Source organism: Salmo salar, chromosome ssa25 (assembly GCF_905237065.1).
Source record: "Salmo salar chromosome ssa25, Ssal_v3.1, whole genome shotgun sequence".
In the NCBI taxonomy this organism is placed as follows: Eukaryota; Metazoa; Chordata; class Actinopteri; order Salmoniformes; family Salmonidae; genus Salmo; species Salmo salar.
The window spans coordinates 33,444,305-33,463,206 of NC_059466.1; the positions used below are offsets into that span (position 1 = coordinate 33,444,305).

Consider the following 18,902-nt stretch of genomic DNA (forward strand, 5'->3'; position numbering starts at 1 on the left):
TCAGCTGGTTGAACGTACTGTGATCTCACCATCCACACACAGCCTTGAACACACAGACGCAAAGAGACGCAGAGGGCTAGGCTATTACACATATAGAGGGGAGGGACATGAGGCCTGAGCTTGGGATGTAAGCAGGGGGTTATGGTTAGGCACGTGACCGGTATAGCAGTTTCATGCCTCGATCATTGCATTTTGGTACACCGGAAGTACATTCATTTTCAATGGAACGCTGCGTTTGCCTTGCAGCATTGCATTGCAGAGGCAGTTGCAGTGCGTTCTGTGTGGCGCATGCGTTGGATTTATCGAACAAATGCGTCAAACTGTATGCATAGACAGCTTGACAGAAACGGTAGCAGAAGGTGAATGTTGACCTTTTGTTGCAAACGCCTCCAGATGATGCTGCATACCATTTTGCGCAATGACACTGTAGATGTGATCAAGGCATTGTCATTGACATGTACTCTGACTTGGTTAGTGGCTGCCATGTTAGTGTTGCTCAGCAGCACCATGTTCTCTCCTGTTTCCATGGATTAAGGCATGTGTTGTGCAGGCTTGCCTATGTTAGTTAAAGCCTCTCTCTCCCACAGTGAGTCCAGATGTCTCTGTTGCTCTAATCCTGCCCTCTCGCTCACTATATGTTAGTCCCTCTCTCTGTTTCTTTCTCTCTTTCTTTCTCTCTTTCTTTCTCTCTCTCGCTCCCTCTCTCCCTCTCTCTCCATGTCTCTCTGCTCTATTACATTTACAGAGTGTACTGTGTGTAGACACACACACACACACGAAACTACCTTTCCTCTGGCAGGAGAGCCATTGAACATATACAGTTAAACCTTATGTCAGTGATCATTATTTTTCAGAGCTAAATAAAATAGTTTATTGCATATCTAGGATTGTCTCCATTTCAAATCTTTCAAATGACTCTTGTCATCCCATTGGTTGTCATAGCAACCATATGTGTGCGTTACGTGGGACAGTACTTGGACTTGATGAAACATATCTTATGTTTCACCGAGTTGTGGCTGAACGACGGGTTATACACTGTATCGGCAGGATAGAATGGTAGCCTCTTAAGACAAGGGGTGGCGGTCTATATATATTTGTAAACAACAGCTGGTGCACGATATCTAAGGAAGTCTCAAGGTTTTGCTCGCCTGAGGTAGAGTTTCTCATGATAAGCTGTAGACCACACTATTTACCAAGAGAGTTTTCATCTATATTCTTCGTCACTGTCTATTTACCACCACAAACTGATTATGGCACTAAGATCACACTCAATGAGCTGTATATGGCCATAAACAGGAAAACGCTCATCCAGAGGCGGCGCTCCTAGTGGCCGGGGACTTTAATGCAGGGTAACTTAAATCCGTTTTACCTCATTTCTACCAGCATGTTAAATGTGCAACAAGAGGGAAAAAAACTCTAGACCACCTTTATTCCACACACAGAGACGTGTAAAGCTTTCCCTCGCTCTCCATTTGGCAAATCTGACCATAATTCTATCCTCCTGATTCCTGCTTACAAGCAAAAACTAAAGCAGGAAGCACTAGTGACTCGGTCAATAAAAAAGTTGTCAGATGAAGCTACAAGACTGTTTTGCTAGCACAGACTGGCATATGTTCTGGGATTCTTCCGATGGCATTGAGGAGTACACCACATCAGTCACTGGCTTCATCAATAAGTGCATCGATGACATCGTCCCCACAGTGACTGTAATTACTAGAGGTTGACCGATTATGATTTTTCAACGCCGATACTGATTTATTGGAGGACCCAAAAAAAGCTGATACCGATTTGTTTTATTATATATATATCTGTAATAATGACAATTACAACAATACTGAATGAACACTTTTATTTTAACTTAATATAATACATCAATAAAATCAATTTAGTCTCAAAGAAATAATGAAACATGTTCAATTTTGTTTACATAATGCAAAAACAAAGTGTTGGAGAAGAAAGTAAAAGTGCAATATGTGCCATGTAAAAAAGCTAACATTTAAGTTCCTTGCTCAGAACATGAGAACATATTTACATTTAAGTCATTTAGCAGACGCTCTTATCCAGAGCGACTTACAAAATGGTGCATTCACCTTATGATATCCAGTGGAACAACCACTTTACAATAGTGCATCTAAATCTTTTAAGGGGGGGGGGGTTAGAAGGATTACTTTATCCTATCCTAGGTATTCCTTAAAGAGGTGGGGTTTCAGGTGTCTCCGGAAGGTGGTGATTGACTCCGCTGTCCTGGCGTCGTGAGGGAGCTTGTTCCACCATTGGGGTGCCAGAGCAGTGAACAGTTTTGACTGGGCTGAGCGGGAACTGTGCTTCCTCAGAGGTAGGGGGGCCAGCAGGCCAGTGGTGGATGAACGCAGTGCCCTTGTTTGGGTGTAGGGCCTGATCAGAGCCTGAAGGTATGGAGGTGCCGTTCCCTTCACAGCTCCGTAGGCAATCACCATGGTCTTGTAGCGGATGCGAACATATGAAAGCTGGTGGTTCCTTTTAACATGAGTCTTCAATATTCCCAGGTAAGAAGTTGTAGTTATTATAGGAATTATCAAACTATTTCTCTCTATACCATTTGTATTTCATATACCTTTTGACTATTGGATGTTCTGCAAATGCAGGAAAGTGCTGTTTGAATGAATGCTTACGAGCCTGCTGCTGCCTACCACCGCTCAGTCAGACTGCTCTATCAAATATCAAATCATAGACTTAATTATAATATAATAACACAGAGAAATACGAGACTTAGTTCATTAATATGGTCAAATCCGGAAACTATCATTTCGAAAATAAAACGTTTATTCTTTCAGTGAAATACGGAACCGTTCCGTATTTTATATAACAGGTGGCATCCCTAAGTCTAAATATTGCTGTTACATTGCACAACCTTCAATCTTATGTCATAATTATATATAATTCTGGCAAATTAATTACGGTCTTTGTTAGGAAGAAATGGTCTTCACACAGTTCGCAACAAGCCAGGCAGCCCAAACTGCTGCATATACCCTGACTCCTCTGCTTGCACAGAACGCAAGAGAAGTGACACAATTTCCCTAGTTAAAAGAAATTGATGTTAGCAGGCATTATTAACTAAATATGCAGGTTTCAAAATATATACTTGTGTATTGATTTTAAGAAAGGCATTGATGTTTATGGTTAGGTACACATTGGTGCAACGAAAGTGCTTTTTTCACGAATGTGCTTGCTAAATCATCACCCGTTTGGCGAAGTAGGCAGTGATTCGATGATAAATTAACAGGCATCGATTATATGCAACGCAGGACAAGCTAGATAAACAAGTAATATCATCAACCATGTGTAGTTAACTAGTGATTATGTTAAGATAGATTTTTTTTTTTTTACAAGTTAAGTTGCTAGCTGCATTAAACTTACCTTGGCTCCTTGCTGCACTCGCGTAACAGGTAGTCAGCCTGCCACGCAGTCTCCTCATGGAGTGCAATGTAATCGGCCATAATCGGTGTCCACAAATGCTGATTACCGATTGTTATGAAAACTTGAAATCGGCCCTAAATTAATCGGCCATTCCGATTAATCGGTTGACCTCTAGTACGTACATACCCCAACCAGAAGCCATGGATTACAGGCAACATCCGCACTGGGCTAAAGGGTAGAGCTTCCAGTTTCAAGGAGCAGAACTCTAACCCAGAAGCTTAAAAGAAATTCCGCTATGCCCTCCGACGAACCATCAAACAGGCAAAGCATCAATACAGGACTAAGATTGAATCGTACTACACCGGCTCCGACACTCGTTGGATGTGGCAGGGCTTGCAAACTATTACAGACTACAAAGGGAAGCACATCCGTGAGCTGCCCAGTGACACAAGACTACCAAAGGAGCTAAATTACTTCTATGCTCACTTCGAAGCAAGTAACGCTGAAACATGCATTAGAGTATCAGCTGTTCCGGACGACTGTATTATCACGTTCTCTGTAGCTGGTGTGAGTAATACTTTTAAACAGGTCAACATTCACAAGGCTGCAGGGCCAGATGGTTACCAGGACGTATACTCGGAGCATGCACTGACCAACTGGCAAGTGTCTCCACTGACATTTTAAACCTCGCGGCCAGTGGCGATGTTTCCCCTTACTGGGGATTCTGTCTTTAAAAGGAAAAACTCATCCTAGGTCAGCACTTCTACTCTGAGACACTTTGTGAATAGGGGCACTGATGTTTGTTCCTCAGGGAGCATGTGTAGATGTGTTCAACAGGAATCAGTAGCCCTGTGTCCTAAATTCCAATTGTCTGTTAGACTATTTTCAGAATTCAAGCCAGGTCAGGCAGACCAGCACAGAGCAGACCCAATCATGAATGAGCTCATTGTGATTCCTGTGTGTGTGTGCGCGTGTGTGTGAGCGCTTGTGTCACTGTGACCATATCAATTCGCATTTGCAGGAGAAAACCCTCTGCAACATAGCTCAATGTTACAAACAGAAATCTGGGTTGTGTTCATTAGGGGACACCGTATCAAAACAATTCAATTTCAGGTACATGTAGGCTAGTACCAGGCTCCACTTTTCACTCTGTTTTCTTCCAATTTGAGCCTAGTGGACATGACCCTGATGTAGGGATTGATGTCTGACAACAAATATATGTTCTGTCGCCCCCTCTCCTCTCTGTTTCCCATTCTCCTCCCCCTTTCCTCAGACACACGCTGAGCATGCTGGGACGTGAGTCGGGCATTATGGATCCCGAGGAGCAGGAGCTGCAGAATGACTACCGTTACCGTAGTTACGCGGCAGTCATCGAGAAGGCCCTGCGGAACTTTGAGTCATCCAGCGAATGGGCCGACCTCATCTCCTCTCTGGGTAAACTCAACAAGGTACGGTTGACATGGCTGATACATTATATTCAGACATGAAGCCATTCTAGACCAGGGGTTCTTAAACTTTTTCAGCCTGGGACCAAAATGCGAAATTCAGTGTTTTCCTGGGACCCAAGCTCATGAATGCTATGTCACCAGGCAGACCAAAATTGGCAACAAAAAAAAGTCAAAAAATGATTCATAAGGAATAAGGGTTTGAAGTGTCTGTCCTATAAATATTTCGTTTTTTTAAACACATATTTAACCCCTTTTTTTGGGTAGGCACAAAACTACCCCCATACCATTTTTTTTTTTTAATAACCGTTACCTTCAAACGAGTCCCGCAACACTTGTAGGGGTCTTAGAGCAAAACGAGAACACCATCGTGTTCATGAGAATCTCCCCTTTCCACAAACATAAGTTGGCACATTGTCAGCACTGACTTCTGACGACTCCCTTGGGGCTTGTGGGGGTCGTAGAGACCACCATCGTGTTCGTGAGAATCTCATATTTCCATAGAGTTTGAAGGCCAAACCGTTCGGACGCCACAGACGTTTTCGTGAGAAGACCAATTTTCAGGATGTCTCATGTTCTGACAAACACCGCTGTAGCTCAGCCACCTTCCATCACAGATGTGGAAGGCCGCCATAGATATCTCCAGCTTAAACTCACTGATTTTGATGGAGATTTTTGTATTATGTTATTTAGATTGACGCACCTGTACGTCAATAGACTCTGATATCCGAGTGAGAGTGACTGACCAAATCAATGGTTGCATTTTCTGAGTGTATTTATGTCCTTACAGAGTAAGCTAACTGCTTATTCTTTAGCATTGACAAATTAGCCATGTTATTGGGCTCTTGGTCAGTGTATTGTACTTTCTGTGTTTGAGTGGCTCTCTGGCTCTGGGCCCAGTCACTACCTGCAGTCACTTGTCCGTCCTGCTGGTGTTGCCATGGTTGCGTCTGGTTCTGTCTGGATCTGGCTCCAGGATCAGTGGACTGTGAGATTGGCATTCGCTATGAGATGGAAAAACATTCCCAATCTATCAATCGAGTTTCAGAAAATAAGCCTACATCAGTGTTCATTCACTTAGCCCACAATCATTCAATGGAGAGGATGATAGTCTATACCTTTTACTTGATAATGTATATGCTTCTAACTATTAAAGCAGTTAGAAGACAATACATTATTCAAACTCTCATTGACATATCATACAGAGTGTATTGATTGATTTTGCAGGCACGCAGTTTAACATTTCTTGTAAACTGTTCTACTGCAGTAGCCCAGAATACATGGCCTAACTCTGTCTCTTGTTCCACTCAAGGGGATTTTGGACACTAGTAGGTCACTGCTTGTGACACATTTAGCAAGAAGGATGTTTGCTTCAGAGTGTTATGGTAGAATGCCTGTGTGTGTCTAGGGGCTATGTGAGAATGAGTGAGGATCCCTTCAGGCCACTTTAATCTGTCATGTAAACAAAGCAACACTTCCAGTTCCTGCTCATCTATTTGGTTATATTGACAGTGTAAGTACTGCATGACCTCTTTTTTTGTCAATAGCCCAGACAAATGACATATTAGATACACAATAATTACCCATGAATTACTTATTTCTTTGGTATTCATTACAACACACACCACTAACTACCACCACAAGCACCATTTGGTACCAGGTAGTTACCCCCCTTCATCACCGCTCTCCCTCTCTAATCCTCCCTCCCCAGGCCCTGCAGAGTAACCTGCGCTACTCTCTGCTGCCCAAGAGGCTAATCATTGGGAAGCGTCTGGCCCAGTGTCTGCACCCGGCCCTGCCCAGCGGAGTGCACATCAAGGCCCTGGAGACCTATGAGGTCATCTTCAAGATCATCGGCACCAAATGGCTGGCCAAGGACCTCTTCATCTACAGGTGTAGGACTCATGCTAACCCATAGGATGTGTCCGTCTGTCCGTCCGTCTGTATTGTCTGTCTGTATTGTCTGTCTGTCCTGAGGTGTTGTAAGCCTATTTACCTGTCCATGTGTTAATGGATTGTGTGTTCTCCTGTACTTGTGTGTGTGTGTGTGTGTGTGTGTGTGTGTGTGTTGAGTTAATGTGTGTGTGTGTGTGAGTTAATGTGTTGTATTGAGCTCTATCTTTGTGTGTGTGTTAGCTCGGGGCTGTTCCCTTTGCTGGGCCATGCTGCAATGGCAGTGAAGCCAGCCCTGTTGACGCTGTATGAGCGCTACTACCTCCCCCTACAGAGGGCCCTACTGCCCAGCCTACAGGCCTTCATCACTGGACTACTGCCTGGCCTGGAGGAGGGGGCTGAGGTTTATGACAGGTACGCGTGCGTACACACACCTGCAAAATTGCAATATATATTGCAATATACACTGAGTGTACAAAACATGACATAGACTGACCAGGTGAAAGCTATGATCCCTTATTGATGTCACTTGTTAATTCCACTTAATATCAGTGTAGATGAAGGGGAAAGCCTTGACACAATTGAGACATGGATTGTGTATGTGTGCCATTAAGGGTGAATGGGCAAGACAAAAGATTTAAGTGCCTTTGAACGGGGTATGATAATAGTTGCCCGGCGCACCAGTTTGAGAACTGCAACGCTGCTGGGTTTTCCACGCTCAACAGTTTCCCGTGTGTATCAAGAATGGACCACCACCAAAGGACATACAGCCAACTTGACACAACTGTGGGAAGCATTGGAGTCAACATGGGCCAGCATCCCTGTGGAACGCTTTCCACACCTTGCAGAATCCATCCCTCGATGAATTGAGTCTGTTCTGATGGAAAAAGGGGGTGCAACTCAATATTAGGTGTTCCTAATGTTTTGTACACTCGGTATATTTTCTTTTGCATAGATAATTGCATGATATTACTAATCCTCTTCCCCCTCTCTCCAGGACGGATGCGTTGCTACTGAGACTGTCTATGTTGGTGGGCCAGCAGGTGTTCTATGGGGCTCTGTGGGGCAGTGTGTTGGTCAGCCCTCTAGTCCGGCTGCCCGCCTCTCTCTTCATCGTCACACACTTTGACCGCTTAACCCCCCCGCACCAGCAAACACGCATGCTGGGCTATGACAACCGCCTGGTGGTGAGTTATTGTGTGTTTCTGCGTGTTAGTGTGAGCGAGTGTAGGGTTGTGTTGGCCACGTTGGATATGTTGTATAACCTTTCTGTCTGTCTGTCTGTCTGTCTGTCTGTCCCAGGTGAAGGCGTTGTGTCTGTCTCTACAGGACTCTAATGTTCTGGTGCAGAGGAACATGCTGGAGATCCTGCTCTTCTTCTTCTCCTTGGCCACCTGCCTGGTAAATAATGTTAAAATAACATTTTATTGGTCACATACACATATTTAGCTAATGTTATTGCGGGTGTAGCAAAATGCTTTTGTTCCTTGCTCCAACAGTGAAGTAGTATCTAAAAATTCACAACAATACACACAAATCTAAAAGTAAAATAATGGAATTAAGAAATATATAAATATTTGGACGAGCAATGTCGGAGTGGTATTGACTAAATACACTAGAATAGAAACAGTATATACATAAAGTGGCAAAGTATGTGAACCCTTTGTAATTACCTGGATTTCTGCATAAATTGGTCATCAAATTTGATCTGATCTTTGTCTAAGTCACAACAATAGACAAATATGGTGTGCTTCAACGATTAACACACAAATTATTGTGTTTTTCTTGTCTATATTGAATACATCATTTAAACTTTCACAGTGTACGTTGGAAAAAGTATGTGAACCCCTAGGCTAATGACTTCTATAAAAGCTAATTGTAGTCGGCTAACATTGAGTTCAATCAATGAGACGAGATTGGAAATGTTGGTTAGAGCTGCCCTGCCCTATAAAAAACACTCACACAATTTGAGTTTGCTATTCACAAGAAGCATTGCCTGATGTAAACTATGCCTTGAAGAAAAGAGATCTCAACTGACCTAAAATTAAGAATTGTTGACTTGCATAAAGCAGGAAATGGTTACAAAAGTATCTCTAAAAGCCTTGATGTTCAATCAGTCCACAGTAAGACAAATTGTCTATAAATGGAGAAAGTTCAGCACTGTTGCGACTCTTCCTAGTAGTGGCCGTCCTGCAAAGATGACTGCAAGAGCACAGCGCAGAATCCTCAATGAGGTTAAGAAGAATCCTAGAATGTCAGCTAAAGACTTACATAAATCTCTGGAACATGCTAACATCTCTGTTGATGAGTCTACGATACGTAAAACACTAAACAAGAATGGTGTTCATGAGAGGACACCACGGAAGATACCATTGCTGTCCAAAAAAAACGTTGCTGCACGTTTGAAGTTTGCAAAAGAGCACCTGGATGTTCCACAGTGCTACTGGCAAAATATTCTGTGGACAGATGAAACTAAAGTTGAGTTGTTTAGAAGGAACACACACTACTATGTGTGGAGAGAAAAAAGGCACAGCACACCAACATCAAAACATCATCCCCACTATAAAGTATTGTGGAGGGAGCATCATGGTTTGGGGCTGCTTTGCTGCCTCAGGGCCTGGACAGCTTGCTATCATCGATGGAAAAATTAATTCCCAAGTTTATCAAGACATTTTGCAGGAGAATGTTAGGCTATCTGTCCACCAATTGAAGCTCAACAGAAGTTGGGTGACGCAACAGGACAATGACAAAAAACACAGAAGTAAATCAACAACAGAATGGCTTCAACAGAAGATAATACGCCTTCTGGAGAGGCCCAGTCAGATTCCTGACCTCAAACCGATTTGAGATGTTGTGGCATGACCTCAAAAGACTGGTTCACACCAGACATCCCAAGAATATTGCTGAACTGATAGTTTTGTAAAGAGAAATGGTCCAAAATTCCTCCTGACCGTTGTGCAGGTCTGATCCGCAGCTACAGAAAATGTTTGGTTGAGGTTATTGCTGCAAAAAGGAGGGTCAACCAGTTATTAAATCCAAGGGTTCACATACTTTTTCCATTCTGCACACAGTCTGTTCAATAAAGACATGAAAACGTATAATTGTTTGTGTGTTATTAGTTTAAGCAGACTGTGTTTGTCTGTTGTTGTGACTTAGATGAAGATCAGATCACATTTTATGACAAATCTATTCAGAAATCCAGGTAATTCCAAAGGGTTCACATACTTTTTCTTGCCACTGTATGATATGCGTAAAGCAGTATGTAAACATTATTAAAGTGAATAGTCTTTCATTATTTAAAGTGGCCAGTGATTCAATGTATATAGGGCAGCACCCTCGTAAGGTTGTAGGGATGAGTAGCCGGGTGGGACCCGGCTAGGGATGGCTATTTAACAGTCCGATGGCCTTGAGGTAGAAGCTGTTTTTTCGTCTCTCGGTCCCAGCTTTGATGCACCTGTACTGACCTCGCCTTCTGGATGGTAGCAGGGTGAACAGGCCGTGGCTCGGGTGGTTGATGTCCTTGATGATATTTTTGGCCTTCCTGTGACATCAGGTGCTGTAGGTGTCCTGGAGGGCAGGCAGTGTGCCCCCGGTGATGCGTTGGGCAGACAGTACCACCCTCTGTAGAGCCCTGCGGTTGTGGGCGGTGCAGTTGCCGTACCAGGCGGTGATACAGCCCAACAGGATGCTCTCAATTGTGCATCTGTAAAAGTTTGTGAGGGTTTTAGGGGCCAAGCCGAATTTCTTCAGCCTCCTGAGGTTGAAGAGGCGCTGTTGTGCCTTCTTCACAACACTGTCTGCGTGTAGGTGGACCATTTCAGATTGTGAGTAATGTGTACACCGAGGAACTTGAAGCTTTCCACCTTCTCGATTGCGGTCCCGTCGATGTGGATAGGGGCATGCTGTTTCCTGAAGTCCACGATCAGTTTCTTTGTTTTGTAGACATTGAGTGAGAGGTTATTTCCCTGGCCCCGCTCTGCCAGGCCCCTCACCTCCTCCCTGTAGGCTGTCTCGTCATTGTTGGTAATCAGGCCTACTACTGTTGTGTCGACTGAAAACTTGATGATTGAGTTGAAGGTGTGAATGGCCATGCAGTCATGGGTGAACAGGGAGTACAGGAAGGGGCTGAGCACGCACCCATGTGGGGTCCCTGTGTTGATGATCAGCGAAGTGGAGTTGTTGTTTCCTACCTTCACCACCTGGAGGCGGCCCTTCAGGATGTCCAGTATCAAGTTGCATATGGCGGGGTTCAGACCCAGGGCCCTGAGCTTAAGGATGAGCTTGGAGGGTACTATGGTGTTGAAGGCTGAGCTATAGTCAATCAACAGCATTCTGACGTAGGTATTCCTCTTGTCCAGATGGGATAGGGCAGTGTGCAGCACAATGGCAATTGCATCATCTGTGGATCTATTGGGGCGGTATGCAAATTGAAGAGGGTCTAGCATGTCAGGTAAGGTAGAGAGGTTCATGATGACAGAAGTGAGTGCTACAGGGCGATAGTCATTTAGTTCAGTTACCTTTGCTTTGTTGGGTACATGAACAATGGTGGACATCTTGAAGCAAGTGGGGACAGCAGACTTTGATAGGGAGAGATTGAATATGTCAGTAAACACTACAGCTAGCTGGTCTGCACATGCTCTTAGGACACGGCTAGGGATGCCGTCTGGGCCGGCAGCCTTGCAAGGGTTAACACGTTTAAATGTCTTACGCACATCGGCCACGGAGAACGAGAGCCCACAGTCCTTAGGAGCCGGCCGCGTCGGTGGCACTGTGTTCTCCTCAAAGTGGGCAAAGAAGGTGTTTAGCTTGTCTGGGAGCAAGACGTCGGTGTCTGCGACGTGGCTAGTTTTCCCTTTGTAGTCCGTGATTGTCTGTAGACCCTGCCACATAAGTCTTGTGTCTGAGCCGCTGAATTGCAACTCCACTTTGCCTCTGAACTGACATTTTGCCTGTTTGTTTGCATTACGGAGGGAATAACTACACTGTTTGTATATTCCCAGTCACCTTGCCATGGTTAAATGCGCTTTCAGTTTTGCACGAATGCTGCCATCTATCCACGGTTTCTGGTTTGGGTAGGTTTTAATAGTCACTGTTGGAACAACATCCCCTGTACACTTCCCGATGAACTCAGTCACCGTGTCCGTGTAAGCGTCAATGTTTTTCTCAGAGGTTAGAGGTTTACCTCCTCCTCTTCCTCCACCACCACCTTCTCCTATTCCTTTTCTCCTCTCTCACCTCCTTCTCCTCACCTCTTCCTCATTCTCCTTCTCACCTCCTCCTTATATTCTCTGTCCTGCTCCTCCCTTAATCCTCTTTCATCTCCTCTTCCAACTCATCCTTCTTTGCCTCTCTATCTTCATCCTCTCCCCTTTCCTTTTCCCTGTGCCCCATGTGTAACTGTCCCTGTTATTACCTCAGGACCCAACCCAAGGCAGTATTCCTATGACTAGGGAGGACACGATCACAGTGGTGTCTGCTGCTTCCCTCACGCTGCTCCGCAGAGACATGTCCCTCAACAGACGCCTCTACGCCTGGCTGCTAGGTACTTAGTGTGGATAGACATGCACCACGGCCATGTTCACACACACACACACACACACACACACACACACAATGAAGTTATGGCTTTGAGTTGTATTCTAGCAGTAGGCCTGAATATACTTCACTATGTAGCTAATAAATGAAGTTGTAGCTAATGTCGTTTAGGTCTACCTAATAAATGTATCCATGTAGCCTCAATTGTTTGCACCTCTCCTTTCAGAGACTAAAATGTATGCCTTGGTATTATAAGTGAATTACTGTATCTGTGTGTGTGTTGCTGTTCCCCAGGCACAGACATTAAGGGGGGTATGGTTGCTGCAGACCCTGACCTCTTCATCTCCATGGAGGAACACACAGCCTTCTACTTCAACACCCACTCCAGAGAACTCTTAGTGCAGGTCGGACACACTAGCTAACACTACTGTTGATCAGTTGCAGTATATAAATCATACTGTTACAGATGATTAAACCTCATGAAGGACTTAAAACACCTGCCCTTAAATGCAAGTCATTCATTTTAATATGAAACAATGAAAACAAGGTGAACTTGAATTCAGTAAATACCCAGTGGTGTAACCGTGTGTCCTCTGTGTCTCTGTCCTTAGGCTTTGATCAACATCTTGAATCAGAAGGATGTGGAGGCGGACCCGGAGAGCGTGATTGGTTATCTACGACCCTTCCGCATCATCATCAGCCTTTTAGATAAGCCAGAGATAGGTGAACACACACCTACCCTACTTCAGGCCTCTTCTCTCCCACCCCTCCCCTTCTCACTCTCTCCATCTGTCTTAAGCCCTCTGCTGGTAAGAAGGGTGTAGTGGTTGATGATGTTCATCTCTCTCAGGTCATCTGATAGTGGGCAGTGTGTGATGATAATGATGTTCATCTCTCTCAGGTCCTCTGATAGTGGGCACTGTGTGATGATAATGATAATGATGGTGGTCTCTCCCTGGTCCTCTGATAATGGGCAGTGTGTGATGATAATGATGGTGGTCTCTTTCAGGTCCTCTGATAGTGGGCAGTGTGTGATGATAATGATGGTGGTCTCTTTCAGGTCCTCTGATAATGGGCAGTGTGTGATGATAATGATGGTGGTCTCTTTCAGGTCCTCTGATAGTGGGCAGTGTGTGATGATAATGATGGTGGTCTCTTTCAGGTCCTCTGATAGTGGGCAGCGTGCGATGATAGTGATGGTGGTCTCTTTCAGGTCCTCTGATAGTGGGCAGTGTGTGATGATAATGATGGTGGTCTCTTTCAGGTCCTCTGATAGTGGGCAGTGTGTGACGATAATGATGGTGGTCTCTTTCAGGTCCTCTGATAGTGGGCAGTGTGTGATGATAATGATGGTGGTCTCTTTCAGGTCCTCTGATAGTGGGCAGTGTGTGACGATAATGATGGTGGTCTCTTTCAGGTCCTCTGATAGTGGGCAGTGTGTGATGATAATGATGGTGGTCTCTTTCAGGTCCTCTGATAGTGGGCAGCGTGCGATGATAGTGATGTTGGTCTCTTTCAGGTCCTCTGATAGTGGGCAGTGTGTGATGATAATGATGGTGGTCTCTTTCAGGTCCTCTGATAGTGGGCAGTGTGTGACGATAATGATGGTGGTCTCTTTCAGGCCCTCTGATAGTGGGCAGTGTGTGATGATGATGATAATGATGGTGGTCTCTCTCAGGTCCTCTGGTAGTGGGCAGTGTGTGATGATAATGATGGTGGTCTCTCTCAGGTCCTCTGGTAGTGGGCAGTGTGTGATGATGATGATAATGATGGTGGTCTCTCTCAGGTCCTCTGATAGTGGGCTGTGTGTGATGATAATGATGGTGGTCTCTTTCAGGTCCTCTGGTAGTGGGCAGTGTGTTATTGGAGGTGGTGAGAGCGTTCTACAGTTACTGCAGAGAGATGCTGGGAGAGGAGTCTATCACCAGCGCTGGCCTGACAGGAAACAAGCTAGCCAGGTCAGAGGATGGGACGAGTGGAGAATGAACTAATATAGATGAATGATATTTATTGGGAATTTTCCTAAAAGAGATTGACATGATAGTGACTACCTAGATGTGTTGTCTGTGCAGTAAAATAAAAGAGAACAAGAACGCATCAGAAATCATAAAGACGGTGAACATGCTGGTGAGCTCCATGAACAGTGAGTTCCTGTGGGATTACATTACCTGCCAATTCTGCACCTGCCTCAGGTAGGTAACGCCTCTACTAACACCTGCTGTACTTGCTCTGGAATAGTCACTGTAGCTTTGCTGTTATAAAGCATCTTTCTCCAACTCGAATGTCTTTTATATTGTTTAGCTGACCTGTCTCTGTGTCTCCATAGCGACCCAGCTGACATGCCGCCGCCCCCTCTGCAGTATCACAGTGACTGTCCTACTCCCTCTGTCACAGAGATCTCCACGCTCATCATATTCCTATTGGATGTCATCCCTCTGGTACACACACACACGCACTTCTATTTTTCCTCTCTCTCTCTTTTTATCCCTCTTTCTTTCTCTCGCTCTCTCGCTCTCTCGCTCTCTTTCTCTCTCTCTTGCTCTCTCTAACCCTATCTGATTGGTCTGTCTCTGTGTGTCTGGTCCAATAGGAGCTCCATGCTGACATCCAGTCTCAGTTCCTGCCTCAGATGCTTGGCCGCATGCTGCATGCACTCCGCACCCACATGACCTGTCTGGACCTATCGGAGCTCACACAGGGCCTGCGCACCTGCTTCAAGGTGCTCAGTAAGATCCAGATGCCCGTGACTTATATGGACATGGAGGTGGAGTCACAGACACAGAAAGTGAAGTCACAGACACAGGAGGAGAGCTTCAAATTTGTTCCGGTCAGTGGCTGTGTGAGTGTGTGCAGTGGTTCAGAGAAACTGGCATGCGTATGGAGAGTAGAAGGAAAATGGGAGTTAGGGATGCAGCACTACTGAGGTACTTAACCTCTATGGGCTAGGTGGGACGCAGGCGTCCCCCCCGTGGTGCACTCCATCAACAGCAGGTGCATTTCAAGAGCGGCAAATTTGAATCCAAATAAATGTCAAAATTCAAATTTTTCAAACATACAACTATTTTACACCCTTTGAAAGATAAACATCTCCTTAATCTAACCACGTTTTACGATTTCAAAAAGGTTTTACGGCGAAAGCATAAATTTAGAGTATGTTAGGACAGTACATTTACAAGAGTTGTGTGTAATGTTTTGTCAATTCAAAGACAGGGTCACCAAAACCATAAAACCAGCTAAAATTATGCACTAACCTTTTACAATCTCCATCAGATGACACTCCTAGGACATTATGTTAGACAATGCATGCATTTTTAGTTCTATCAAGTTCATATTTATATCCAAAAACAGCGTTTTACTATGGCATTGATGTTGAGGAAATCGTTTCCCTCCAATAACCGGCAGTCAAGTCAGCGTCACAAATTAAATAATTAAAATTAGAAAACATTGGTAAAATATTATATTGTCATTTAAAGAATTATAGATTTACATCTCTTGAACGCAATCAACTTGCCAGATTTAAAAAGAACCTTACTGGGAAATCACACTTTGCAATAATCTGAGCACTGCGCCCAGAAAAATACGCGTTGCGATACAGACTAGTCGTCATGTTGGGGAGATCTAAAATCGAAAATACTATGTAAATAATCCATTACCTTTGATTCTCTTCATCAGATGTCACTTCCAGGTATCACAGGTCCATAACGAATGTAGTTTTGTTCAAAAAAGCTCATCATTTATGTCCAAAAATCTCCGTCTTGTTAGCACATGATCTAAGCCCGCCGGACTTCACTTCATGAACGAGGGGAAAAAATATATTTCCGTTCGTTCAAACATGTCAAACGTTGTATAGCATAAATCATTAGGGCCTTTTTAACCAGAACATGAATAATATTCAAGGTGGACGAATGCATACTCTTTTATAACGTATTGGAACGAGGGTACCCAACATGAACTCGCGCGCCAGGTGTCTAATGGGCCATCATCGTTCCATGGCTCTTGTTCGGTCAGATCTCCCTCCAGAAGACTCAAAACACTTTGTAAAGGCTGGTGACATCTAGTGGAAGCAATAGGAGGTGCCAAAATATTCCTCAGCCCCTGTGTTTTTCAATGGCATAGGTTTAAAGGTAATACAACACATCAGGTATCCACTTCCTGTCAGAAAATGTCTCAGGGTTTTGCCTGCCAAATGAGTTCTGTTATACTCACAGACACCATTCAAACAGTTTTAGAAACTTTAGAGTGTTTTCTATCCATATATAATAAGTATATGCATATTCTAGTTACTGGGTAGGATTAGTAACCAGATTAAATCGGGTACATTTTTTTTATCCAGCCGTGCAAATACTGCCCCCTAGCCCTAACAGGTTAAGAATGGTCATGCCCTCAGGATGAACTGTCTGGTAGGTGACCTGTCTGACTGGGGGATAACATTCCTGGCAGGGTTAGCTCCTTGTCAGGCTGTCTCTCATGTACTGTACTCCTCTTGTCTTGATGGTAGATCCAGACTACATAGGCCAACCAATCTTCTAATTTCACTCTCCCTGCAGATATTAACAAGGTCTGGAGTCCAGCTGTAACACTGGTCTGTCTGTCTGTCTGTCTGTCTGTCTGTCTGTCTGTCTGTCTGTCTGTCTGTCTGTCTGTCTGTCTGTCTGTCTGATAAACACAGTTCCCACTGATCTTTAGCTTCTTTCAGTCACTGACTGGATCATGATGGGATTTCTCAGTAAGGAATTTTAGAAAATATTTTTTGAGTTTAAGGACAAGGAGACGGTTCTCTAACTATCCTTTTAAGGTCATACTACCCTCTCACTCATTGGTGGTATTCTGGTTGGATCATACATTTTCTCCCCTTAGATACAGGATATGGAGAAGGAGAGGGTCGAGGAGGAGGAAGAGGGCAGTCGAGTCAGCGTTAACCATGACAACGCAGAACCAGAGGAAGAGCTGAATGGAGTTGTGGAGCAGGAGACTGGCCCGGTAGAGGGAGAAAGCGCCTTCCCGCTCCTTCGGTCTGAAGACAGCGGATTGGGCATCAGCGCCTCACCCTCGGAACTGCACCTCTTACCAGGGGCGGGACTGAGCCCCGAGGGGGCGGGGATTGTGAAAGAGTGCCAGGGTGTGTGGAGGAAGGGGGGCAATGTGGAGACCATGACCCAGTGTCTGCTGGATATACTGGCCTTCATAACCACCTGGTAGAGAACATGATCACATCTGGAAAACATGTAACACACAATCATCAAGCACAGCATGCACCAATCAAAACAACTTGATCAACTCTCTCTCTCTCCCCATCTCTCTCTCCCTCCTGTCCCCTCCCAGGTACCTGCTGGTTCAGGTGGAGGACGTCAGGGGGCAGGAGGAGGCTGTACAGCCGGACCCCGCTGCACTCTCCCCTGGTGGGAAGACCTCGTTCCAGGAGGGCCCTCAGATCACCACGACCCAGATCAAAGACAAGCTAGCCGAGCTCTTCACCCCCAACAAACACAAACCACGCTCTACCTCGGACTCCCCTGTCCCAGACCTCCCTGTCCCCCCTATAGAGAAGAAGAAAGGACGAGGCGGCACGGGAGGAGGGGTGGACTGGGGGGCAGGGTACATGCCCCGGGGCAGGGCGGAGATTTCAGAGGAGTGCCGCCAGGCGTTCACCGCAGCATGCCACCTACTGTTGGAGTGTACCACCTTCCCCCTGTACCTGAGTGAGGAGGAGAGCCAGGTGCTCTACAGCGACATGTTCCACCATACAGGTAACAGTATACACTTTTACACAATAATGGTTGTTTACCCATACAGGTCAGTCTATACAGCTCTACACAAACTTACTGTAGTTAGTTAGCCACGCAGTAGTCTTGCATGTCAGACTCGCACAATTGAGTCCACATAGGGGAATTTGTATAACTCTGCAACTCTACTCTTAACCAAAAGGTTTACTGGGGTGCTGGTTTGTCTATTCAAATGAAAAGCTTAAAGCTTTAGTGTGTACTCCTACTCCTAACATGGCTTACTAACAGGACTGAATTGACCACTTTATCATGGTTAAAGTCAGTATACTGATATGCTTTCATGATCTTGACTAATTTGAACTCATTGAATGGGAAGTAACCAAAATATTGTTTTTTTTTTCTCTTCAGACAGTGACGTGGGCTGCCTGCCTTTGTGGCTGAGGTCCTTGATGACCCTGTGTTGCCTGTCGAGGGACTACCAGGTGCAGCACACGGCTGTGTCCTCTCTTCTGGAGCTCATCAACCACTCCCAGTCCCTGGCCCTGGTCATCCAGGACAAGACCAGGCGCTACCAGGCCAGCAACGCCAACCCCCTGAGCGGGCGGCTGCAGATGGTTACTGTGCCCCCCATCTACCCAGGCCTGCTCAGCGCCATCGAGCAGAGCACAGATTTCTACCAGGTCAGGAAATCATGGTCTACCATGGCAGGTGGCTTGTATTACTGCCACATAAAGAGGGAACATAATATGAATAGTCCTAGCTGGTCTGACGTGTTACTGTATAATATGATGAAATGTGTACGTTTCCTTAGTGAATGTGTCATCTGTAACTCTATGTCCAACAGCATCATCACCTTTTTCATTTCTGCTGCCTATTAGCTAACCAGATCAGGATCATTAGTAATCTGATG

At 45.0% G+C, this 18,902-nt stretch overlaps 1 protein-coding gene across 3 annotated transcripts in view; it reads left to right on the forward strand.

The window, feature by feature from the left end:
- Positions 1-18,902, forward strand: part of LOC106586632 (protein dopey-2) — a 42,801-nt gene that overhangs the window by 7,569 nt on the left and 16,330 nt on the right. For 2 of the 3 annotated variants that reach the window (XM_014174123.2, XM_014174124.2), the window contains 15 exons: positions 4,670-4,844; positions 6,553-6,734; positions 6,978-7,148; positions 7,732-7,921; positions 8,037-8,135; positions 12,153-12,276; positions 12,564-12,673; positions 12,881-12,992; positions 14,107-14,227; positions 14,342-14,461; positions 14,596-14,707; positions 14,860-15,108; positions 17,127-17,464; positions 17,592-18,016; positions 18,401-18,672. In XM_014174123.2, the coding sequence (XP_014029598.1) occupies positions 4,683-4,844; positions 6,553-6,734; positions 6,978-7,148; positions 7,732-7,921; positions 8,037-8,135; positions 12,153-12,276; positions 12,564-12,673; positions 12,881-12,992; positions 14,107-14,227; positions 14,342-14,461; positions 14,596-14,707; positions 14,860-15,108; positions 17,127-17,464; positions 17,592-18,016; positions 18,401-18,672 (2,787 nt within the window). In that variant the 5' untranslated portion in view covers positions 4,670-4,682. The remainder of the gene's footprint in view (positions 1-4,669; positions 4,845-6,552; positions 6,735-6,977; positions 7,149-7,731; positions 7,922-8,036; positions 8,136-12,152; positions 12,277-12,563; positions 12,674-12,880; positions 12,993-14,106; positions 14,228-14,341; positions 14,462-14,595; positions 14,708-14,859; positions 15,109-17,126; positions 17,465-17,591; positions 18,017-18,400; positions 18,673-18,902) is intronic. The other variant, XM_014174125.2, reaches the window with a different exon arrangement.